General features: G+C 45.6%; 2 protein-coding genes across 3 annotated transcripts; one reads left to right on the forward strand and one right to left on the reverse strand.

Annotated features, from left to right (window-relative positions):
* Nucleotides 1-1542: 1542 nt before the first annotated feature.
* On the reverse strand, nt 1543-7783 carry GHRH (growth hormone releasing hormone). Its single transcript, XM_013946959.2, has 6 exons — nt 7709-7783; nt 4988-5087; nt 3369-3500; nt 2734-2838; nt 1953-2090; nt 1543-1606 (listed from the first exon to the last, which is right to left on the reverse strand). Exons 2-6 carry the CDS (start codon nt 5065-5067, stop codon nt 1543-1545), a joined length of 519 nt encoding a protein of 172 aa, XP_013802413.1. The 5' UTR covers nt 5068-5087; nt 7709-7783.
* Nucleotides 7784-14741: 6958 nt separating this feature from the next.
* Nucleotides 14742-24576, forward strand: MANBAL (mannosidase beta like). Of its 2 annotated transcripts, none has more exons than XM_067307800.1 (3): nt 14742-14763; nt 19028-19225; nt 22034-24576. In XM_067307800.1, the coding sequence occupies exons 2-3, from the start codon at nt 19076-19078 to the stop codon at nt 22139-22141; spliced, it is 258 nt and encodes an 85-aa protein (XP_067163901.1). In that variant the 5' UTR covers nt 14742-14763; nt 19028-19075; the 3' UTR covers nt 22142-24576. The 2 variants fall into 2 exon arrangements, with proteins under 2 accessions (XP_067163901.1, XP_013802577.1); XM_013947123.2 differs by lacking the exon at nt 14742-14763 and adding an exon at nt 17121-17186.
* The last annotated feature ends 770 nt before the right edge of the window (nt 24577-25346 follow it).

Here is a 25346-nt window from a genome sequence, read left to right on the forward strand (position 1 = left end):
TGGTGTTTGTAACAGATGGTAGATATGTGGATTCCTGTCTTACCTCACCCTGATCCAAACTGTGTTGTGCCTTCAGCCTCTACTTAGAGGAGGCTATAATCAATTTACTAAGTTGCCTAAAGGTGCCTCTTGGTGGCCACGTATTTATTAATCAGGCCCTCAAACAGAATGATAACTTTGCAGATTTCTTGTTATGCATCATGATTTGAAAGACTTAATTAGCAGACAATATCTCTGCAGGATTAGAAGTGTACTGGTTGTCTAGCCTCATACAAAGCAGCCTTAGGTTAAACCACTGAGGTATTTTTCCTCATTCAATACACAGACCAGTATTTAGAGAGTGAATTAAATAGTAAAGACTGAAATAAATTAAGCTGGGCATCATAATTGCATTCCTTATCAAGCAGACTCTGAGGTGTGCGTGCATCAGTTTCCAGCTGGTCACATCCAGGAACGTGTCTTCATTGCTGTGAATGGTTTACTGTACAGTTATGTCCATGAGCTCTGAGCTGTTCTGGACAGAAGCAGGAGGAGAACAGAGAATTGCAAGAGTTATTTGTGAGCACACAGAAGTTTTTTCACTCTTTAGAGGCTTCTCCCGGCTGACCTTATTTGTGGGAAGAACCAGTGCATGCAAACAACTCAAGCTTGGCAGAAGGGGTAAGTAAGAGAGATGCTGAAATGCCATGCTTTCCCAGCTGAATCCACAGCCATGATTTATGTAAAGTTCTTCTGGTACAAATGTAAGTGTCCTTCTCCCTCCTTTTAAATGCACTCATGGGGCTCTTCACACCCTTTTAAATTGTGCTGACTAGGGACGGACAGGATTAATTTCTATGAGACGGAGGAGTAAAATGAAGTTGGTCCATATAGGAAAGCTAGCATTTGTATGAATAAAGACATTACCAGGAATGGACTGGTAGGCTGTCTGCTGGCTGTCTCCCAGGGCTGGCAAGAATTAGAGCATATTTCAAGTTCCAGGTGACTAGTTTTCTCCACCCCTCACTCCTGAAAATAGTCTCCCTCACATCTTCTATTTGATACAATGAGAGGGGAAACCTGAGATACCCCAGGGATCTAGAGGCAGGATCTATGCCCTGGGAGGGATATTTGTCTGTCTTTATTCTTGCTTAGACATTCAAGCACGCTATCTCAGATAGCTTTAAAAGGCCGCTCTCAGTTGCTGCAAGCAGCTATGGATTGCCTGGTTCCCAGCTGTCTAAAAGGGCATTTGAGTTCTGGATTTGCTGATAGACCTGCCATGAGATCAGTGTGTGTGCAAGGGCTCAGGCCAGAGTAGGCAGACCAGGAAGGCTTCCTGGGGAAACCATTGCCTGGGACTTCACAATGCTCATGGTCTCCCTTCAGAGTAAGGCAGAGCTTTTTCCCTTCTCTCATTGACAGCAATGGGACTTAGCTTTGCTGCGGCAGAGCCTTCAAACTGCTTGTTCAGTGCACCTCAGAAGCAGTGTGTGGCAGAGAATTGAACAGGCAGGGAACGATACTCACCAGTGCATAGAGAGATGAAAGGGGGAAAAATATTTACATGAGCTTAGCCAGGGTGCTGGGAAAGCCTTCTAAGTGACTGCTGTTGATGTCCTGAGGCCTGTGAAAGAGAAGAGAGTTGGACAGTCATGGCATAATTTGGGCTTGAGAGAAAAATTCTCTTTCCACTTCTATTTTACTGAACTCTATGCAATGAGGAGACAAAACAGTGACATGGTACTTCGTGTGGCGTGGGCTGGCTCAGGGCAGGCTGTTCTTTATCTGCACCCTGCTTGCCTGTGTAAGGGAAAGGATGCGTTATGTGGTCAGATAGGAGCTTTGGTTTTTCCTGGAGTGTACCTGAAGGATAACATTTAAACCAGCAGCTGCACTTCTGGAAATGAGACAGCAGTAAGAGCCTTGTCTTATTCCTGCTGTGAGCAGATAATGAAACAGTTCCCACCTACCTTTGATTCTGCAAAATTGCTCCCAGGAAATCCCTTAATACCATCTGTTGGTGGTAGCGGCTGTCCATCAAGATGCTGTCAGACTGGCGCCTTGTCAGAAACTCATGCACCCCTTCCCCTGGGCTGCTCTCACTGCTTCTGTTATGCAAAGACAGGAACCAGTGTCAGCAATGCTTTCTGAGGAGCTTGGTGCTGTTTGCAGGGCTTTTCAGTCCCTCACTCAATAGTGGCTCAGGCAGAGCAGCAGGGCAAGGAAACCAGCTGGGCTTCAGCCTGGGGCCATTCTGTGTCATTTCAGTAAGAAATTGGTCAGCTGTATTTGCTCCTGTGTTAGGAGAGAGATCAGAGCTGACTTGCATCTGACTGGTTGGGCTTATTTAGTGGCAGTAACTGATCTGTCTAGGCAAAGCTACAGGAGTGGTAGTGGGGAGGCTGTTTTCTGTGTCCAGACTGGGGCCAGGAATAACTGTTTCTACCAGTGAACAATCATTGCAACTATTGTCCACAAAGATTATTGCATGTTGCTAGCAAGGTAGAGATCTCAGCTGACCTGACACTGATAGCCTGGGAGGGAAGGATTAATTATGCTGCTTAATAATAGTTGTGATTAGGAGAATCCTAGAAATGGGGGTGTAGGATGCCCTTAGGTGTGGGGAACAGCAGGAGAGAGTGCTTTTATTGCAGAGGATAGCAGTTCCTTATCTTCCTACATGCACAAAAGAAACTGCCCAATGTAATAAGCAAAACATTAGCCCTAGGATAGCAAGACGATGTGGCTTACCCAAGCCGCTTGCCAATAATGGTCTGTAAGAATTTCCGTGCGGAAATCTGCCCCAGGAATTTCCGGTAGTTGTCAGTGAATATGGCATCAGCATGACGTTGTATCCTGAAGGTGAAAGACAAGCACAAGGTGTGCTCACTGAACTAGCAATGAACCTTCTGGGTAAGAAATGGATGTTTCAGATGTCAAAATAAACCAGAGGTCACATTGAGATCAGGGGCGGGTAACCATAAAATAAATGCTTTGGAATTGGACTGCTCTAGTGTTGGAGGGTAAAAGGTTTGGGGGGAGTTCAGTCCCAACAGGGAGGCAGCAGGCAAAACAAAATACTACCTCCTGTTCCTCAGTATCTGCGCTAAAAAAAAAAACTGATGAGAAGTGCCTGAAAAGTAAAGGTGAAGTCAGAGAACCAGTGGGAAGGAGGAGACCCGCAGGGCTGGGAAGGCTCTCTGGGACAGGAGTGAAAGGAGCCTCTGGCAGCTCCAACCTGTGCTTGTACTCAGGCTCCAGAAAACCCTCATGCAGGTGAAGCATAAGCTGCTGCATGGTCCCCACCGGTACAAGGATGAATCCTCTCGGCTTCAGACAGAAATAGCCCCACTACAGCAAGGATGGTTGAGAGCTAAGGTACAAACCTTTTCTTGGCAGGGTCTGTTAGCAAACCCTCCTCGTCCTGTTCCTCCGCCAAGGGGTTACGGCTCTGCAGTGGGCCGTTGTCCTGTAGCTGGAAGTTCATGGCCTTGCCAGCAACAGGCCCGGGATTGTACCTGTAAGAAAAACCAATGCACGCCACTAAGCGGGCTCAAACATCAGCGTGGTCGGACTTCTTGAAATGCACTCCCTGTTCTCCTGCTTTTTCTCTCTCATCTTGCCATCTTCAGCTCATCGGTAACAAAGTTTTGTCTGTCGTTCTTCCCAGCTAGAAACTGCCTTGATGCTATTTCAGCAGTGAAAAGATATTTAGCATAGCTGTCTCAAGTGTGTTTCCCCTTCGCTGAGCTCCCAGCGTTCCCAAGCAAAACTCAACTGATTCTAGTGTCCCTATGCCACGGCTTCGTCACAAAGGTAAAGCATTTTCTATGGGACGTTGTAAATCCAGTTTACAGAACCCAATGCTCGATTTTGTGCATCCATCAATTTGTGACAGTAGGGAGTAATACTAATTGTCAACAGTCAGCAAGGAAACACTTGAAATATTAATAGCTCTCAAGTTCATGCGCTGAAATATCTGCAGTTGTGATTTCAGTGCAGCTGGCCTGGAGGCACAATTTTTTAATCAGTGATGGAGCTGGTAGTGCTGGCTGCTCTGGAGATTGCCAAATTTCCCTTTATTAGACCCAGCATTCAACTGCAAAACCAACTGTTTGGACTGAAATATTCCATGCCAGCTGCCTGCCTTCTTTGGCAAGCACCCTTAGGCTAGCAGTGTTCCCAAAAAGGAAGCCAGGGAAAAGAAAGAAGTCTACTAGTGCATATACAATTCATCTGTCTTTCAATTTGGCAGGTGCTTATTTTGCAGCAGGGCTGAGGACTGCAGCCAGGCTGCTGTGTGTGGAAGCAGAGGAGGAAGGGGTGAAGAGCTGAGGAGAGCCCTGAGAAGCAGAGCTGGCTGCTTTTTGCTAACCCAGATACCTCCCCAATTTTCCTAAACCTAGAGCAGGCCATGTGCCCAGTGCTGGCTTCACTTCACTTAAACGTAAAAGAAGATCCCAGGCTGTGTGTTCGCGCCTGCTTTGCAGAGGTACAAACTGTTGTGTCAGCCCTCAGATGTGTGAAACCACCCCGGGGCTCTGCCCATGCTCAGGGTGTCAATGAGGGACCACGACCCGTGCTGCAGGGTGTCGTAGGACCAGCCAGCGGGAACCACCAAGTCCTGCAGCATCACAAGACTGTTGCAGCGAGGGCAACAGCAGCAAGGGCATCTTCCTCTTCCTCCCAGGTGGAGGGACAGGGAAGCCTGTCCTCGCTGAGGCCCGAAACGGTGTCTGTGAGGAAAGATTGTGTGGCATGACCTCCAGCTGCTGTGCTGGAAACTGAGCCAGGGGAGCGGGGCATATGCCCCTAATAGCAGGGGGCTCAGGCCAGGGCTGAATGAACAGACGGGGCATGGGGAGTGTGTTGTCCATCAGCACTGAAGTGTCATCAGTGGTAAATGACTGGGAAATGCTCCTGTACTTTGAGTCTTGTTATTAAATGCCTAGGCCTGAGAGATGAGGCAAGCGTTATGGTGTGGGCAAAGCCTTTGTCAGCTTACCTGAGAGCTGGGTAGAGAGGAGAGGAGATGGAGCATGCGACTAAATGCAGGAACAGGAGCAGGGTGGCCTTATCCAGCATCTTCCACCCTTTGGAGTCACCTGAAATGCAGAGCAACCGGAGTCAGCAGCCATCATGCAGTTGGAGCCAGCCACCCTGCACATAGAGCTGGGAGGGGAGGCTAAATGCCGCCTTCGTTCCTGCTTCTCATTAGCACGAATGGACTGGAAACGTGCCTCTGTCTGTGATTGTGGTGCTTCACGCGTGCTTCCCAGTGCGGCAGTGTCTGAACATGGCAGGGACTTCCCCAGGGAGTGCAGTTTCTGGAGGCAACAGCTGTGTGTGCCACCACTTCTCCACAGCTGACCGCAGGAGCCGGGTGTCTCCCTTGGGTCAGGGCTGAGGTCTGCGGACCAGCAGGGCTTCACCCCGCGGGGTGACCTGCCCCTCTGATGCGGTTCAAGGAGAGCTCTCAGGCTGGGGCGAGCCCCAGGACCAGCCGCAAGGGCTGTTCAACAGCAGTGTGACAGCGCCTGGATGCTGGAAGAGAGCAGTTACCAGGGGCTGCTGAAGGCACCTTCTCCCCCCCAGCCCAGCACTGCCTGTGGTGGGACCATCACTGTTTCCCATCTGCACCTGGTCCTTGGGACGTCTCCTGCCCTCAGCTCTCCTGGGGATGTCCATCCACGTGGCTATGGCACAGGTAAGTGTGTAACAACTGACTGGGCCGCCTTGCCTGACATCCTAAAACTATGGACTGATGGTTCTGATGGAGAACATCAACAGTGACCTCTGATTTACTACTCGGACATATCTGGCCACCTTCCTGAATGTGGGTCAGAAAAGTGGGGGGAGGTCTGATCCAGGACTGGCGTGGACCTCATGCAAGTGGAGCTGATCTGACACCATGGAAGTTAATAACAGAATTACCAGCAGTGTCATAAGTTCATGGACAGACAGTGGGCAAGATGGTGCATTCAGAAATGGGGTTTCTTATCACAAGCTCTTTCTCAGCCTGGCTCCTTGTTTCCAGCTGCTCGCACTCCCAGCCCACAGGCCGGGGGAGCCAGCAGCAGCTTCCCCATCTGTTCCCTTACAGCAAAGCAGTTGGTCCTAACTCAGAAGAGAGCTGACTTCTTGCAAATGCAAGGGTGGCATCCACTCCCTCCGAAACCTGCTGTTTTTCAAAATCACTTTTGTCACACAGAAAGCTGTGCAATGCCCAGAAAAAATAAAAGACTGACTTCGGGAGAGGCTTACAGGGCTCCTGGGTTTAGGGCAAATTTCCTGCCTTTTTTTTTTTTGACATTTTCTGTTGAACTCAGAAAAAGCATGTGCCTCTTGTGCCGCCATCCCCAGAATATCTCCGGACAAGTCCCAAATCGGATCTTGTTCTAGATAGAGCATATGATCTAAAGAGTCTGTGAGAGGGTAGCAGGAGACTGTGGCACCAGCTTCTGTGGAAAGTGCCAGCCGGCAGATTTATTCAGTACCAGGAAAGCTGCTAGGAGAGCTGAGAAGTGAAATGAAATGAATGTAAATTAAAAGAAAGCCTAGCCCAATGTTGTCTGCTTCCCTCATTTCTTCCTAGGATATAGCCCTGATCACCACTTTCTGTGTCTGGTTTCTCTCTTTCAGCACTAGGTTTTCCTGCAGATTCTGTTTCCATCCCTTTGAGAATGTTTGTTTGGTTTTCGCTGCTATTAGTTTCTTTTTGATGATTTTTTTTCATTTCTGGTTTTGCCCTTCTTTCCCTGTTTTGCTTTGTCTTCTCTCCCTTCTCTACAGTCTGTTTCTCCTCTTTTGGGATATTTCTGTCTCCCTTTTTCCCTTGGGAAGGTGCCTGAAATGAAAGTCCTACTCCCCTTCCCAGAGGTGTCTGCTACTTCAGAAGAGAAGCCGAAGAATTTGTCACCCTGCATGCAGGCAGCTTGACAGCTCTGCAAAATTTTTTCACCTTTTAAATTCTCCTGAGGTTAGGTTCTCCTTCTTATTTTCCATTCTGGCAGCATGTGAAAAAATAATTGATAAATAAATTCCCCTTAAGATGAAAAGCTTTTAATGCCATTCCAACAGATAAAGCACAATAGCTTCATTCCATCCTGCGCAATGTTAACACAGCAGTATTTGTGAAAATGATGTTGGGAGATTAGATAAGGTTTCAGAAACAGTAAGAAACTGAGTTATCTGATCAGTCTTAGAAATACCACTATATGCATGCAATGAAGCCTCTATTGTACATTCAGTTTAATAAAGTTCAGACTTTTATATTGTGAAATATCACATTAGAAAAGCAGAGATCCTTTCAAGCGGCTTACTCTGCCTTCTTGTAGCTGGCTTCGCGTTATCCAGAACACACCGTTGTGTTTCTCCTCGCACTTTGGTTTGGCTCAAACGCAATTTTATTGATGGCCGAGCAAAACAGCATTCGTTTTCCAGGGTAAAAGGAACTCATATCAGTATTGCAAAAGAGGTAATCTGTGCTTCATCTAGTATGTCTAACGTGTTTTTACAAGGCTCATCCATAGTATCATTCTATTGATTTACTCTGTAGTTCAGTTATTGCTTCATTCTATTACTTGGTGCAAAAAAAGGGTATTGTATCTGGCACAACTAATTATTACTGATGCCAGCTTTGATTGCATTTCAGTGTAATTTAATTGTTCCCAATTTCCAGATGGACATTGTCTTGTTAAACCCACATGCAGAGGCTCACACTTACCGTTCCGTTAGGAAATAAGCTCTTCCCAGATCAGCTGCTGCTCAGGTGTTTCCTTCCCCTGTTGCGAATACAACTTCTTTTTCTCCACTGCTGCTTCCGTGAATTCTGCTGGATCCGTCCCCTCCACTCTGTACCCGGGCAGGCTCCCGGGAAGTGTGCCGAGGAGGACGCTGTCAGGTCTCCCCCCAACTGTCCTCTAGCTGCCAGCGAGGTGCATCTCCTCTTTTTATACCTGTGCTCCCTCAGGAGTCCTGTGGGCTTCTGAACGTCAGAGAATCAATTATCCTCCTGGATTTCAAAGGGCTGTGTTTTGCATCCTCTTTTTTTGTGTGTGCAAGGACGCAAGCAGGGAGGTTGCGGGGAGGGGGTTATGCCTGTTGTTGAGGGTCACTTGCATGTTTTCTCTCTATCTTCCAAAGAGTGAAGAGCAAATAATAACAACAATAACCTGGCACAATGAATGACAAATTTGCTTTGCTAAGTAAACTTCTCTTTCCCTTTAGAACTGCATTTTTCCTTCTACCCCACAATGACAGAGTTAACCATTAATACTTTCCCCCATTGCCTGCTCAGGAAGGTTTATCTCTTTGCCGTTTTCTTTTTCTTCTGATTATCAGCCTTTTCCTCCTCTTTTGTTACTCGCACCTGCTAGCATTAGCGGGGCAGTTCATGCTTCAGTCCCTCGCAAACATCACAGCTTCACATCAAGCACAGAGTAGCTGGAGAGCCTTGCTGTGTATGTGTGTACTGGAAAACAGCAAGGGTCGTCTTCAGGCTCCTGCATCCCCGGCAGCTCTTTGCGTTCCTGGAACAAGGTTTAGGGAACTCCTGTTAGAAAACACATCGCTTTGATGTCAAGAAGATCAGGACAGTTCAGAGGAGTTAAAAATGAGGTACCAGTATAAATTCCACCTGCCGTTTTTTTAGTGTTGACTTACAGCGCCTGGAATTGATGGGGACCCAGCCCTTCCTGTCTCGGGGCTTGTGTGACTCGATGCTGGGAAGAAACTTCAGCAGGTGAGATGACTCCTATCTGCCTGCTGCAGAAAACCTTTGCCTTGCCCCCGAGCGCTTGTCCCAGCTGTCACTGGGTTTCAGGGAAGGTCAGTTCATCTGGTGTGCATGTGTGTAACTGTGCGTGCAGGGGGTCAGAAGCATCCAGCATTGGCCTCTTGGCCATTGACTGTTTGCTTCTTGTTGCAGTGAGAAATTAATTTGGTGATTATGGCTCAGTATCCTCTTTCCAAAATGTGGGATCTCAGTAAGCAGAGACCCAACAGCCAGGAAGGTGAGTGTGCACTCAGAAAACCAAATGGCTCCATGGTGTTGACTAACAGTCGCTCTCTATCTAGAAAAATGTGCACTGTCACCTTCAGGCTCTCCCAGATGCTCCAAGGGCTCACGTTCCCTTCGGTATCAAATCAGGGCCAGGCCAATTCACAGAGGAATCAAAAAAAGGATTAAACAGACCAAAGCAGGAATTGGAGCTGCCCCTGAACTGAGCAGCTGACAAGAGGTTTTCAGTGTAATCGAGAAACAAAACTATTTGAAGAGAAGCAAGAAAAGCTACTGTCTTCCTTCCAGATGTAAAGAGAAGAAGAAATGGCACTAGCCTGCTCTACTCGTGAATATCAGAGAAGGTGATTTCCTGGGTAGAACACTTTTTTTAAAATGATTATGCTGATGCACACTACTGTGCACTGTGTTGGAACTGGAAAGGAGTTTTTGCTAGTATTTTTGAAACGGTCCGTTCATGTTTTGTCATGTGTGAGGCCAGTTGCACCAATTTTTCAGCATGACTTATTTTTCCTCTACTGTCTTGGTGCTACACTGGCTGAACAGATGAATCAGACCACATTGTTAAACCAGTCCAGAGCCAATGCTAAGTATTTCAAGGTATTATCCTTAGCATGTTTTTGAGGTAATTTACTATTTGCCTGGCCCATTGCCTTAGACAGAGCTGCTGTAATATATTGGGTGATATTTCACAGATCAAGGGGAATCAATCTATAATTGACTTGTTTATAGCTGCCTCCTGCCCAGCTTGCATTAGGAGGGTTGTGATCTGCATTCCCATCTCGAGCTCACTGCTTTTAAAGAAGGCTATATAAAGCTCTGGTCTCCTAGGGGGTTTCCTTGCCCTGACTGGGTTGGGTTCCTGTCACGCACGGCTGGACCCAGCAGGATTTACGCCACAACAAGCTTTCTTTATCACTTCACATTAAAGGTGGGGGCAGCGGAGTTTTCTAAAAACCCTCCAGGCTCTTTTGGGGCACTTTAGAGTTCTTAAACAGTATAAACAGAGCAGTTTTTCTGGCCCCGGGATTTCCTGTCCTAGGCTTATTCAAAGCCTTCGTATCTTCCCAGGACCTCTAAGGGTCAGTTCTGGAGTTACTTCACCAGAATCCTTGAGCTCTCCCACTGGCTAGTGAGGCTACTTCAACCTCGAGCCCTATGATGTTAAAGAGCTAATGTCTCTGGACCAAAACTGGTACAGGCAGGATCCAATGTTGTTTGGAGCTTGTGTTGCATCCATCCGTGTTGCAATATATCTCAGACTAAGCTGCCAGCTGTGGTCTTTGTTCTCATGATCATTTTCTTCTCTACACAGATAGATTTTCTTCTCTACACAGATAGACTTGATACCCTCTACGTGTAGCTCTCTACACATTTTATTCTCTGCACAGATAGATTTGATACCCTGTGCATGTGCAGGAGGGTGGTTCTGGCTGCTGTTCTGCTCTCTACAGTCTGAGAGCTGTTCTGCATACTCCAGTGGCATTCAAAGATAAAAGTAAGTCTAAATGCACTAGATGTGTGAAAGCATTCTTCATGGGAGCTTCATTTTAGGAGTAGTATCATAATAATTTGGTGCAGTAAATGACAAATTTGCTTTGCAGAATGAACAGCTTTTTCTCCTTAGAATATCGCTTGATCTGTACCTAGAACCTTCTCAGTTTCTCCCCACATCTCTCCTCCTTCCTACTGCAACTAATTTTGTTAGCTTTCTACTGACTCCAAAACATGAGGTATTTAACATTCAAATTATCTCCTACAGATTACCATCTCAGCCTAGCAATGCTCAGTAGGTAACTGTCGTCTTGCCCTCTAAAGCCAAGCCTAAATCAATGCAAGTCCAATGGAAACTACGGCCAGGTAATAGCTGCCCACAGGTACTTTCTGCATCTGGAACTGCTGGATTTTTGAGTCACATTCATGTATACCTAATCTTCCCAGGGTCCCTGGGTGAAGCAGAGGCTACCTAGTTATATTTCGCTGCCAGTCCTTCACTGAGGAAGGGCGCAGTCGTAGAGTCCTGCACAAATTTCCCAGATATTAATTTGCTCTTAGGTTTACTTCCTCCAGCCCTCATGCCATGTTTTAAAAAATTGTGGCTATCTGTTCCAGGTACACAACATATAGCCCCGGATAAGCTGAGCAGCATGTGAAATGATCCTGCTCACCTTGTGAGGTTTAAACTAATGACAGTAAGAAGCAACCCATCAAATGGCAAAAAACATCCTGTATTCTCAGTTGTCAAAGGCTCTTCTGCACCTCTCCAAAATGTCACAGATGGTGGCTGTTGGTCCCTGACTTCTTTAATCCCCAACACTTTTGATAGAGCCACACACAGCTGTTCTCTGTAGTTTTCTTCTCCCTGCCAAATGTGCTGGTGACTAGCTTATCGCAAATGTCCCAATGCTAAATTAAACAGAACTGACTACAAAGATTAGGAGCTATATTTTCTGCTTAAGTTTGTCATCTTAGAGGTAGGATGGGACATATACTTTTGGTTCAAATGTCTTATCCCAAGTGGCAGAGCTAAGGCACATTATAAGTTAACCATCAATCATTTAATTGCATTGTTGATTACTGGTGCGTACAGAGCACCTTTCATTCCAAAGTTCCTTGAATGCAAAAATGCAATTGTTTCAGTGAAAGCAAACAAATAAGAAGGAGATGAGGGGGGAAAAAAAGGGGGGGTGGGGTGGCCAGTGTTACCATTTAGTTCGAAGGAAGAAACAGAGAACCCAAAGCTTAAACACAGCAGATGGGATGAGACTTGCCTTGTACATACTTGGTTTTTCCACCTTGGCAGAATAAAGTGCTGAGATTTGGATCTTCAGAGACTCCAAACTTAATCCATTGAACATCAATAGATTTCCTGGAGAGAAATTTCGCTTGAGGACTTTGGACTGGTAGAAAGCTGAATACAAACATTTATCAAAATAATCTCTTTTGAGAAAAAGTCCCTATGGATGACAGCACAGCTTGCACTATGAGAATGAGTCTGAAGCAAGGGATCAGATTAAAAATAGACAAAATAAATCAGTAATTCAAAATGTACAAGAAAGTGCTAGTAGGAAGGACTGTCTCAGAGAGTTAAAAGCCTGTTTGAAAAGCCTACTTAATCTTCAAACATTAACACATCACTGAGACTACAATAGACCAAATGGCACCAGCCTGCAAGATGTGTATCTGTCAGGAGGCCTGATGCGCTCTGTGGGTGAGATCCATTTATAGAGCTAGTACCTGCCTGGCTCCGTTTACTTCTTAGCAGAACTGCAGGAGCGTTTCAGCATCACCCAAGTGAACTGCCAAGAGTTTCAGCCAGATGTCAGCACGTTACAGTCAGTTGTAGGCTTGAGAGTTACTGGTTCCTAAATTTCTGGCTCTCTGAATATCACTCCCCCTTCCTACCCGGGCAGACAGAGCTCAGATGCCAGCAGTGAATCTCAGATAATTAAAGCATTTGCCTTTGGTCTTCCATTGCCATTGCAGTTTGGGAAGGAGGCTTGGCTAGAAGGTTACACAGCGCACTGCAGCCGGAGTCAGGGAACACGGAGCGCTGCGTTCGATCCGGCTCTGGCACTGACTTGCGGTGACCAGGCTCGCTTTCCTAACAGGGCCTTCGGCTGCTGGTTCTTGGCTGCCAGCTGCCCCACTTGAGGGCCTCGGTCCTGATTTTTGGAAGCACTGAGAACACCAGACTCCAGGATGGAGAGGCAGCGTAGGAGAGGGTCCGTGGACGCCCACCCCCTGCCCCAAACAAAATCCCTCCCCATCAGCGGGCAGGCTGGAGGCTGGCCGGGGTAATTTCTGTGACTTGTTTTCCCTTTGGAATCCAAAGGCTGCTATTAATGCACACCGCCAGAAAGCACTTGGAGAGCTTCCACTGAAGAACAGAATTTGAGTGAGATGTGTTACTGATATCTAAAAAGTAAAATGTAGTTTATGAACAGGCAGTGAGGACAGCCACATTTCCAGTAAGGGCCAAAAAGCTAAAGTAGTTAGACTTATTTTTTCCCTGCCTAATAATAATATAAAACCTGAGGATAAAAAGACCTTGGTGTGCAATGTTATGGTACCCATACAAGGTATGGTAATAAATAGGTCTTACTGCAAATCCTTGTGAAGTCACACAGGAAATACTGCAATGCAAACCAAAGAAGAAATTTAGGAATAAATATTAAAGCTAAAGATGATTTGGACCTGGCAAAAGACTTCATCTCTGAGCTCTATCTCTACTAAGAATGGGGTGCTGATAAAATTGCCATTTGCAGTTGTTGAATCGATTTTAGCTTTGAAACCCACTCAAATTTCCTAGGCTTTGCAAAGTCATTCACCCAACATACTCACTCCTACAAATAGCTTCCTTTTCTTAAATTTCCAGATCAGCTTAAACGAACGCGTCAGCGTGCTGTCGGTAGAAGATACGCACCAAAGTGAGCTTATGGCACCACCTACTTGCTGTTCAAAGACCGAGTGTCTGTGTGCAGAGCCTGGCAGTACTATCAAAGCGTTTGATAGTTTCTAAAGGGGGACTAGAGAGAGAGGGAAAGGGTAGGAGCTGTATAAAAGCTGCAGATTTCATCTTCCTATTTCTACTTAAAATATCTAGTGCAATTGGGGGGGGGGAGGAGAAAGAAAGATCTTAAACCTGGAAACCCACAGTATTGGCTGCAATGTAAGTGTGTATTTTCCCCATTGCTTGCAAACTTCAAACTGAGGAGCAGAGCCTCTGAGAAGGTGTATGTGGGCAGCACCACCAAATTCAGTGTACTCTTAGTACTGGTAAGGATATAATCTGGCCTTCTAATCTGTATTACTAGGATCTCTTTTGACATTCGCTTTCACGAGAATTATTTCTGTATCCTCAGTGTTTTTGTGTCCTAGTCTGTGTTTGGGACCTGAAACGGCAGAATTTATTGGCTTCCCTGAGCTCTGGGTTTAACCCTTACCCATGGGTAGTGACAGCTCTGTTAATTATTTAAAAGTGGGGTTTTTTCTTAGGTCTTTTATGGTAGAAGTTGTTCTTTGTCCAGGTGTCACTAGCCTCTGTAACTCACAGCCATATATGCATTCTTCAACTGCCTGTAAGGTCTTCTGCATTAACAAAGATGAAAGCTTTTTAATCCAATTGCTCAGAACCTTTGAAATTATTTTTTATTAATACCAGTTTAATTCAAATGCTTGGAAACAGCCTGGCAAATCCTTTTACTACAAATGCCTTACCTTACCCCTTCAATACATAAGTAACTGATTACAGGAAAACCTAATCAGTTTTCCCCAAAGTATTTAGGCTCCCCACTTAAAAGCCTCTCCAGCAAAACTAACCTGGCATTACTGATATGTCAGGGCTAGAAAAAGGGCAAAACAAATCGGATTCTTTAAATGCCACACAGAAGCGAAACAGAGCACAAGCCATTTTCCCCCCTTGTAGCTCATCTTATCACGACATCTCCATTTCAGAGCAGGATATTGAACCTGGACGGGGGGGGGGGGGGGGGGAGAGAGTCCGCTGCGGGGATTACAGCGACTCCGCAGGTTTAGAGAGCGGCAGCGCGGGGGGGGCCGGGCGGCCTCACGGCCGCTTTCGGGAGGGATGGCGGCACGGAGGCCTCGGCGGGGCGGGGGCCGCAGGCCGCCCTTAGCAACGGGGGGCCCGGGCAGTTGCTAGGGGCGGCAGGGGGAAGCGCTTCCTGCCGGGCGGGAGTCACTTCCGGGTGGTGCCGGGGCCTGGGCGGCGGAGCGGAGCGGAGCGGAGCGGGGCGGTGAGGAGGCCGCAGGGGGTCGTGGCGAGGTTGTAGGGCCGGGGGGAGCCGGGAGCGAAGGCCTCAGGGCCGGGGGGGGGGGTATCGGGAGAGGCCGCAGGGCCGGGGGTGCTGAGGGAGGGCGGCCGCAGGGCCGGGGAGGCTCTCGGGCGAGGTCGCGGAGCTGTGGGGGCGTCGGGGGGAGGGGGAGTCCCGGGGCCGGGGGGGTCGTAGGGGTCAGGTTATAGGGCTGGGGGGGGGTCGCAGCGCTGGGGGGCGGTCGGGAGTGGGCACAGGCTGCAGGAGAGGCTGCGGGGCTCGGGGGGGCCGTGGGCTGCAGGAGGGGGGGCCGGAGCGATGCGCCGGGGGTGCTGGTAAGGGGCAGCCGGGATGTGGGACTTGCTGGAAGGGCGTTTTTGTTGGGAGGGGAGAAGCGGCGGGTTCAGCATCGCCTGGGCTGCGGCTGGGGTACGGGAGGAGTTGGCTCCTGTCGGCTTGGTGACAACCAGCCCTATGCAAGACGGCAAAGAGGGAGGTACAGGACAACCCCCTCCATTTCCTACACTCCTCCCTGCTACAGTCAAGAGCAGGGTTAGCCAGCAGGAAAAAACAGCACAGAGTTGCCTTCTTGAGAAGGGATGAGGAGCTCTTGGTGCCCCCTGCTCTGAGACTGCACAGCTGCTTTTCGCTGCAGCCCCCAGGCACAACTGTCAAGCTGGCTGCCTGGCCTCGGCTCTGTAAACCCACAAATAGGCTCTTAAACGCTAATGGTCTCATTTTCAGAAATGCTGAGCACACGCAAATCCCACTGAAGCTAATACGAGGTGCCTGGTTTTTATCCAGGCGCCTACTAGGTAATTTCAGAAATCCAGTGCCAACTTTTTTCTCCTCATCCTTTGAGAGAAGCTTTCACATTCTGCACTGATGCTTTTGCTCTTTGTCTCCACCCCAAGAGGAAGCTAATATATCTACAGTTGCTTTTCGGACTTTGTTTTTTAATAATTATTTGTATAGTGATAGGTCTTGAAGATGCCAGCTGGGAAACACAGGGCAGCAGACAGAAAGGTTTGATTCTGTCCTTGCTCTGTTTAGCTGGCTAGTTTATGGCCCTGATCCTGAAAACATGTGACTGTTAATCATAGGGCCTGATCCTGCTCCCAGTAGGATAATTACATCACCCTCCATTGGCATCACTGAGCAAAAAATTGAGCCTGCAGCCGTGAGTAGGCTCTTGCTGATTTTGTGTTACAGCTCTGGTTTTGCTGCAGGAAAAAATACTTTTGTGTGGAGGTAGCAAATCTGCTGTAAAACCATAATAGAGGAAAGACAGTAAAACTTTACATAATTTAAATCAGTTCTTGTATTGCACTGAAACTGTGGCTTAGTTCCACTGGAATGTCCCAGTGAGATGGCAAGGCTTGTAGGGAGGGGTGATGTCTGTTATTAGACCAGATGATTAGGCTGGGGAGAAAAAATCAAACAAGCTTCCAGGTATATAAGCCCTCTCTGGGTCTGAAATAGGAATTTCAGTCTTTAAAACTAAATACAAGTTAAGAGTGATTACTTTGAGTGTAACCATATTAACGGATTAGGCTGTCTGAGAGAAAAGGCGGTTGGTACCTGTGGAGAAGAAGGGATGTTAGCAAAGGAAGAGGTGGTGAAATTCTTAGCTTCTCTGATACAGAAAATCATAATTATCCTCCATGGAACTGCTGGATTAGCTGCAAGGCAAAGCATAATGAGGTAGTACTCTTGATGGAAAAACTCATTTTTCATGTTTTGTATTCACTGCAAAAAGTGGTGTGCCTGACACGGAGCCCTGATTCTCCAGTGTTCAGCTTTGGCCTTTTTAACTTGTTTAACTTTGGCCTACTGATTTGCATAAGGTTAAACCCCCTCGAGTTTGCAGGTTTGGGCCTTTTGTTAACCACAGGAGTCTTTTTAAAGCAGGGAAATTTTGATGCTAATATTAGTTCAGCTCCACTGACATCAGCAAAACTAAGGGGCCTCATGTGAATTGCCTGCTGGCTACTATGGCTAGGTGAAGCATGGTGTCAGTTAGATCTTCTCTGAGCATGTTTCATGCTGTGGCCCTTAATGTCGTGGTGGCAGCTGGTACCAGCCTGCATGAGAGCTTGTGGTGCTTGTCACATCACTGGGGATTTTTTAGAAAATTACTGCTGCCCTAGGGAGAGGTGAAATAGGAAGAGGGAAAGGAAGGGAGATGTGCAGACTATGAGAACAGGGATTTTCTGTTTTGACTGTATATGCATCAGTTCCCTTTTCTGATTTATTTTTGTGCGTTGCTATTTTAGGTGTATGAATCAAGAGTATCAATAGGAGTGTGTGCAGAGAAAACCCCAGGTGAGGAATGGAGCAGCATCCCTTCCTGCTCTGTTTGAGGAAGAGGGTGGGCAAGAATGAAGCTTTCAAAAGGCATCCTAGTAAATAAAATCCAGACAAAATACAACGCAAGGGTGAAACTTACCCTGATTCTCTTTCTTTCCTTAGAATCTGCTGCCTTAGTAGGTTGGGTGGGGAGGGGGGAAGGGGTTCAAAATTAAAAGCAGTTATGGATGAATCACATTTATACGTGCTTGCTTAACACCATCATATGTCCAGTGCAACCTTTGGGTCTGCGTTGGGACTTCTTGAGCCTAAGCAGCCTAGCGTGTGCCTAGCTTAATGCACAGATCCAGCTCCAGCTTATTGGATTTTAAGCAGAATTTGAAAAATGTTTTGTTCTCCTTTTGATGAAGTACAGACCTGGAAGGGGCCTCAAGTGGTCACCTATTCTATCTCCTCATTCAAAGGCAGGATTAAATATACTCGCACCCCATCCCAGGCAAATGTTCATCTGATCTGTTTTTCTGAATCACCAGTAACAAGGCTTCTGCAGTCTCTCTATCCCAGTGGCTAGGCCTTGCAGCTGGAGACTTTTTCCTGTCTTTTTAAAAAGTGTGGTACCCACAATAAGATCCCATACTTCAGCTGAATTAAAACAAAATAATTGCTACTTGTAACTTATATATGCCATTTCTTTTAGTGTGTCACCAAATTATATTTGCCTCTTGTGCAACAGCATTGAGTTGTTGATTCATCCTCAAATTTATGAACTGTAGCTGTACTCAAATTCTACTCTACTCACATTTTACCATCTTTCTTGACTTGGTCACATCTGCAGATTGTAGAAGTTTACTCCTAGCCTGACAAATACAGAGATTTCTTTGGAGAAAACCTCTAGGAGATGGATTACCACCCTTCAGCTGAAACATGCACACAGCAAAATCTTGCAAACAAGCTTTAGTAATGTGAGGGATAAGAGGAACTGTATGTATAAATGAATAGTGTTGATTCAGTAGGTACACACCAGGATCTTTTTTGATAAGTTAACTGTGTCCATTGTATATAAGCACCTAGATACATTTTCCCTATTAAAATAGACTTGCTCAGACACAGATCAGGAAAACTGGGTAAAACTAATCACAAAGTTCTGATGGCATCTCATACTAAATGAATTTCCCTTGTGTGATGTTCTGTGGAGCACTCCAGCATTTCTGGCAGGACAGTTCATTATTATAGAAAGCCATTAGTCATTCATAGAGTGAATTGGCAGCTCCATTAACAAAAGATAAAGGAAAGGAGAAAGGATGGCTTTGTGGTTGAGAAACTAGGTTGGGATTCGGGAGATCGATATTGAACTGCCACAAACTTCCTGTGTGACCATTGCAAGCCACATAGGGCTTAGTGTAACCAGCCACTAAAGCCTGTGCTTAACTTTAAACACATAACTCATTCTCTTGTCTTCAGCAGATGTACTTTCTCTGTGGTTTGTTTAGATCTGTTCTAGCAGTTAGTTTTGTACAACATCTAAGATGAGGCTATGATCACAGCTAAGGTATTCACTCTCCTATGACATAAACCAAAAGTGAAAACGCGTAAGTCAGGTGCAAGATCAGCTCCCAGGATAAATACATTCTTGCTCATTGAGCTTTTCCCGTATTGTTTTGTGGTCAGTACTTCTGCCGTATTTTGTTTGGCTTCCCTTTACCGACAGATGGGCTATTACAAGCATCTGAGGACTATTTTCTTAGGCAAGTTGTAAAAGACAATCATCCAAATAGAATGCAGGTTTCATTTCCCTCTTTGTTACTGATTCTGTAGACCGAGGGTATCTTAGAAAAAACTGTATAAGTTAGTCTGTAATTTTTTCTTAATGGAAAGTAAACAGCGAAAAAAGCATGACTCAGTTGCTTTTTTTTCTTTCTTTCTTTTCCTCTCCTAGAATTTGGTCTTCTTGAGAACATTAGTGGAGAAGAAAGGTGCTTACACTATGGCTGCTGAGTTGGATTTCTCTCCACCTGAAATCCCTGAGCCCACATTCATGGAGAATGTGCTACGCTACGGACTCTTCTTTGGAGCCATTTTCCAGCTTATCTGCGTGTTAGCCATAATCCTGCCAGTTTCAAAGTCCCATAAGACAGTAAGCAGCGCTCTTTAATACTAGTATTGATGGGCAGAATCACAGAAAATAGGATGGGAGGAACTTGAAGTAACTAATGGAGACGTGGTGGTCTGGGATTGGTGATGGTTCCATAGTTCATTCCCTTCCCTTACAAGGCAGCTGGAGGTGGGAAAGCTGAAAGGGTCTTGTGACTTAACCTCAGATTAGAAAGGCAGGAGCAAACACCTGAGCCAGCGTCTCTGAGTATCAGCCAAAAAGAATGACCTGTGACCTGACGCACTGGCCGGGTGTGCTGAATGTACATGCTGTTCCTGACTGCACACAGGAGAGCTCAGCCTTTGCTCCCAAGCCCATGTTGTCATCCTACGGTTGATCTGCTCCATTAATTGCCGGGCAGGATGTCCCCTTTGTAGGAACTGCCTTTCAGGAAATGACTTTGGGCTCCAGTTTGTGTGTGATTCTTGGAAACAAGTTAGAGGTAAAATTCCTAGTGCGTTCTGATGTCAGGACTGCAGTTTTCAGTATTGACAGCAATCCTGTGCAGGCATGTGGGGGGCCCTCTGCTGCAGTTAGCACAAGAGAAAGTGAAAAGCTGAGGTGAGCTACAGGGCTTCAATTCCATCTTCCATTTACTTTAAATGGAAAATTGGGCCATGGTGGGGTGATCTGCATATACCTGGCTTTTGTGGTAAAAAAAACCAGTTCCATGTGCTTGGTTAATTTTGGGGACAGATATATCAGTGTTGGTGATCAGGCAGCAAGATTGGTGGTTTGATATAGAATTTGGCTGAATGCAGATGGTATAAATTAGTATTTTCAGTTACAACTCAACGTGGAAAGTTTTGTTTAAAGGCTATCTTTATTGCAGTCTTTGCTCCATCTTGTGCAGAGGAAACCTAGAAGTCTTCAGCAGTATATGGAATGAATATTATCTATCAGTAAAGAAACCTGTAAGAGAGAAGATGTGTCTAGCCTAGCTGGGGAAAGGAGTGCTTGAGGATTTGAGGATGAGGTACAGAATGAAGGAAAAGGACTTTTGCAGGTGTGCTCAGCTCATTGTAGTTTGGAGGGGTTAAAATATTACAACAGAGAGGGCAGAGCAAGACATTCTTTTGTACCTCAGCCGCCACAGTTCATGACCTGATTTTCAGTTTTGACTGTCAATGAAGATGCATTGATGTACTGGGGTACTGATGCTGCCCCAGCACAGGCACGTGCTCCCTCCTGCTAGTCGTCCTGCTGCAGAGGCTGCTGCTCCCAGCAGAGAGATGAAGCAGGCAGCTGGGGTTCATGCACTGAAAGTCTTGCACTGTTATTCTGCAGCCACCAGAGCCGATCTGTCAGAGTCCATGGTTTCCCCTGATAAATTTACAGGAAATACTGAGTAGCCTGATTCTTGAAAGCTGAAAAGAATGACAGCTGAAGTTTGAAGTAGGAAGCTGAAGGCCAGGCCCCCAATTAAAATGGCAAAGCTTATGGAACTGGTGTTGTTTAAAGCTATTCTTTGATGTCCTCATGCTGTACTTTTTATTTTCTTCCTGCGTATACTGTCCTCTTGATATACTGTCCATATGATTGATTTACAAGACTATAAACAATGGAAGATATTCTTCCAGATCTTGGGAACAATGCTTGAGTCTGGGTAGGATACTGAGGCACTTCTCTGATTTGGGAGGCTTCAAGCTTTGAAGACTACCTTGGTTTGAACATTAGAAGGCAGCAGTGTTCATCCAATGGTAGCAGCACACACGACACCCCTGAGTAATAGCTGTATGTAGCTCCATTTCTCCAGAGCCTGCCAGCTCCCCATGCATCGATTACAGCCTTTAGAAAGCCAGCCAAGTCTCCTTCCTTGGAAAGCCACACAGATGTGAATTGTAATAGCCCAGTAACTTGAGAGACGTTTGAACCAAGCTCCTTGATTAAAAGGATACTGTCAGATGCTCGCCTCCCCCTCCATTATCTGGAGCGCTCTCTTGGAAGCTTGAAACTAGCACGTCTTGCTCTGCCATTTTTTGTGCGTCCTTTTCCAGTTGGCACACTCTGACTGATAGAAACCAAGATGCTAAAGCAATATTTATACTCAAATGCATTTAATGAAAGGAGGCAATCTGCATGTGTGTGCTTTCTCAGATGGGACTGGCTCTGTTCCCTTGTGTTTTCACAAGATAACTAGAGTTTATTTCCCATGGTTGAAATATTTGTCGTCTTGCGTGAAGGAAACAAGCAGGATATCTAAGTGTACCTTGCTAGTCCAGGTGAACAGAGCTTTGCCTTTAACTCCTTTCCTGGATTTTAGGCTTGGTTTAGAAGCTCTGGACTTTATGTTCTTAGTGCCATTTTGGGAAATATTTTTGTCTTGCAATCGATAAAGGTTATCATTTTACAGAAATCCCTACTGAATGTTTCTGTGCACACTGATTATACAGTATCTTTCCCTTTTCCCAATCTGAATAGTTTTCATTTAGTATTGATTTTCTTCCTGCCTTTAAAATTGGTATTTTTGTTTATTTGCTTCTCCAAAGCCTGTTTTAGAGACTTAAGCTTATAATGGCTTCTCTGGTGCATAATGAATGGCTCCTTCTGTGCATGAACTCATACTCATCAAAAAGCATATGTGGAAGAAGCAGAGATGGTGCTGCTCAAATCTCATTAAATGTGGACTCTGTTTGATATAGATGTGTTCCAGTAGAGATACCCAGCACTTGCATGTAGACCTGCTGCTTGCTTCCTTTGGCTTATGCTCAAATTCTCAAGGATTTTGAGAGGTAAGCTGTGAGCGAATTGCTAAAATGTTACTGACTATTTCTTCATTGATTCTTGTAGGACTTGGAGAATTTTGAGTCTAAGAGTTCAGAGGCAGTGAAGAAGCCAAAGGCAACTGCTCCACAGACGAGCAAGAAACCCAAGAAGGAAACCAAAAAGAAACGATAAAGGCCTTGCAGATGAGCCTCAAAAGACTCAATATCACCTGTAAACAAGCTTCCTTGGAGTTGACATCACAGGCAACTAACTATATTAAATGGGTTTCTGGCATTGCTATACTTTACCTGTCAGGGGACAAGGGAGAGGAGCTTAAGAGTGGACAGGGAGGGCTTCTGCATAGATTTCTTACAAGCAAAGAGGACTTCATGTATCCAGGACTTCACTCGACATGATTAATGTTTCAGTCATCATCAAAGTGACTTATTTCATGTCTGATGGGTAGAAAGGCTTGTGGTCTTATCTCTTCCATGCTGGCCAGAATTGTATTAAAGTCCCTGTGGAAGGTGGAGAGTGGGTTTGCTACTGCAGATACCACTTTCAGTTGTATTTTTGAAGGCAGAGGGATCAAATGGATCAAGGTTACCACACTACACAGCTTTGTATTCGTCTGTATTGTCATCTTGTCTGAAATATGTAACTGCATTTTATGGCTTAATAAGAATGGCTTTATTATATTCTTTAATTCTTTGTGAGTAATAACTCATCAGATTCCAGACTGCTCTAGATGAAAGCTTTCATTTCCCTAGCATTGCTACCTCTTTCTTCTCATTCCCCACCCCGTCTCTTCTCCTTTCTGTTTCCAATTTTGAAAGTACGTATAAAGGATTTCAAGGAATTGGAACCATGGTGGGGCCTGGAATGAATACAGGAATTGGGGAACAATTTGATTCTGAAAGGTGCAGAATTTAATGCCCATGGTAATGAGGTGTTCTTGGAAACTTGGGAAGACCAGATACTGCACATTGGAGAAAAGCTGCTCTGAGATGGGAGTCTCAGAGTGTTGCATTGCCTTGTATTAAACTTCCTAGCTATGCTGCTGATTAATTCTCCTGTGAGCTAGCTGAGTCCTAACCATGAGCTCCATTTCAACACAGCTTGGGTTTGCTGCATTTGCAAACTCCCTCCCAGCATTACCTGGTATAGTACTGTGTCTCCTCTCATTGAATTCTTCCTGAAGTTAAATATGATCACAGCCTGAGGAAATGTAGTATTTTAAAAGCCAAGACATGGTAAGCTGGCTGTGTAGCATGACTACATGGCAAGAGACATGCACACTATGTTCCTTCAGGCTCTGGCTCTCCAGGACCAGGGACAATCTAGTATTAGATTTGAATACGGCTAGACAGGATGGGAAACAGATAGGTGGTGACGTAGCCACAAAGTCTCTAGGGCAGCTCAGGCTTCCTGATGCCAGCTCACATCTTGGTTTGTTTGATCACAAATGAGTCAATGGGAGGAGAACCTGCTCTTTTAGGCGCGCCCAGGGTTCAGAGGAGCTTTGAAGGGTTCTGTCAGTGCTGCAAGTCTCCAGTCAGTTTTGCATACATTGACTCCCATCCTCAGTTCACAAATGCCTTGTGAACCCAGATACAGTAGCAGCGTTGCAGGAGCAAGGGGTGTGCAGAGTTGTGCTGCATGTGTTCTCCAACAAGCCAAACAGCACACTTACAGGAACCATCACTGTTGAGAAGGGCCACATTTTCTGTTCTTTCTGGCTTTTGGTGGGTGAGCCACATTGATCCCTGTTCCAGTTTGATCGTAACCTCTCATTGCTTCTCTGCTCCGAGTCCTCTACTTCTCTAATCAGAATGCTGACACCAAGTTTGCACTGCTTAAAATCCAGCTTAGAGAGTGCTGCTTTAAATGCAGCCTTTATTTTTTTCAGCTACATAAAGGCAATTCTAGTGGTACAGAGCAAAACACGAAAGACCCAAGCACTGTAAGGTTACTATGTGTTCTGAGTGCAAAGAAACATTATAAAATTTTCCCACACAAATAACAAAGAACAATACTGTTCTGAGTTTCCCTTTAGGATTCATGTTCCTGTCTGCAATCTGCAGGGGAAAGAAAAGCCTTGCCGCTCTCCTGGATAGGTACTGTAGATCATTTGTTCCATTTTATTAAATGTGGATAGTTGAGCACGTAGTTGTTTCATCTAACAACTGGCTTTCTACAGGTGACCTCAAGGTGGGTTTTAATGCTTTGTTCTAAAAGAATTTCAAATATTGAAAGAGTAGCATACATATTACCTAAAATGCTTCCACAGCCAGCAACTAGTGAGTGATGAGCACTGTATGGTTGTTACCCTGAAATGGCAGGCTACTACATCGACATTGCGTTATAGCTATTTAGAGGCTTAGTTACTCATTGTTAAATAGAAATTGTGGCTTTTGGGGTTTGTTTTCGTTGGGGGGTGGGGGTTGAGATAAATTTCCAGTCTGTTCCTAACAGCTTGATATCTACTTCAATGCTCTCATTAGCTGAACTTATAGTATCTTTTTAGAGATTACCAGTATCCCATGTATTTTATTTTCTCTTGAAATGTGTAATAAATACAACCGGAACCTCTTTGTTTAAAAAAAACAAAAACTCTCTTTTTAAAATTGTGCTGCCTCTTTCTATGCATTCATTGTGAAACCTGCCAGAACTGGAGAACATAGGAAGGGGCATAAATAACCTTATTCATAAAAATGATCCATTAAGAGAAAGCCTTTCAGATCCCTTAATCTGTGAGAAATTGGTTGGTTAACACTGTCAGGCATGTGCATATTTGTGTTTGACCTGGAAGTAGCAAACTGTCTCCCGATACACCTTCACCTTCCTGGAAGGAGGAAATGGTGCCATGGCTAAATTAATTCACCTCCCATGAGAGACTTTGGCTCCAAGAGCCCCTGGGAAGGTAGTAATAATAAAGGCAGCATTTGTTAATGATACTAGCAGGGGATTAGATGGCGTTTCAGTAGATAGATAACAGGCATTTTCTGTAGCCCCTTGGTGTGTGAGTAGCTCGTGTTTACGTGGCTGGAGCGTGGAGCTGTCTGGTGACTGTTCTTCAGCTAGGAAAAGGCTAAGTGGGCTGGCCAAGCTCCGGCAAGCGTCACTTGGTTCCCTCAGCAGAAAACCAAGAGGAGGGAAGGACTTGTGTGGCGACTCCTTTAATTCCCAAGTACTTTTCTCGAGGCTGTTTTGTAATTAACATCCCAAAGGGAGCTGCAGACCTCATTAAGTCACTTTTATTGAAGGGAAGGTTTTCAAATGTCTGCCTCCAGATACCAGCTAATAGGCAGTGCCTCAGTGAAGAGCAGGTTGGTCTGGGATCCCAAGCCTAGAAGCTGGGCTGGGAGCTGCGTTTCCTCTGCTAATGTATAGCAGG

Source organism: Apteryx mantelli, chromosome 18 (assembly GCF_036417845.1).
Source record: "Apteryx mantelli isolate bAptMan1 chromosome 18, bAptMan1.hap1, whole genome shotgun sequence".
Classification (NCBI taxonomy): domain Eukaryota; kingdom Metazoa; phylum Chordata; class Aves; order Apterygiformes; family Apterygidae; genus Apteryx; species Apteryx mantelli.

What these genes read in the sequence shown, in the direction of transcription:
- GHRH (XM_013946959.2), bottom strand. Translation starts at nt 5,067, where the DNA reads ATGCTGGATAAGGCCACCCTGCTCCTGTTCCTGCATTTAGTCGCATGC. An exon ending in CCTCTCTACCCAGCTCTCAG is followed by an intron (nt 3,501 to 4,987) that starts GTAAGCTGACAA and finishes TTTTTCTTACAG; the next exon opens with GTACAATCCCGGGCCTGTTG. An exon ending in ATTATTGGCAAGCGGCTTGG is followed by an intron (nt 2,091 to 2,733) that starts GTAAGCCACATC and finishes TTTGCATAACAG; the next exon opens with AAGCAGTGAGAGCAGCCCAG.
- MANBAL (XM_013947123.2), top strand. Translation starts at nt 17,163, where the DNA reads ATGAAGCTTTCAAAAGGCATCCTA. An exon ending in AGCTTTCAAAAGGCATCCTA is followed by an intron (nt 17,187 to 19,027) that starts GTAAATAAAATC and finishes TTCCTCTCCTAG; the next exon opens with AATTTGGTCTTCTTGAGAAC. An exon ending in TTTCAAAGTCCCATAAGACA is followed by an intron (nt 19,226 to 22,033) that starts GTAAGCAGCGCT and finishes TGATTCTTGTAG; the next exon opens with GACTTGGAGAATTTTGAGTC.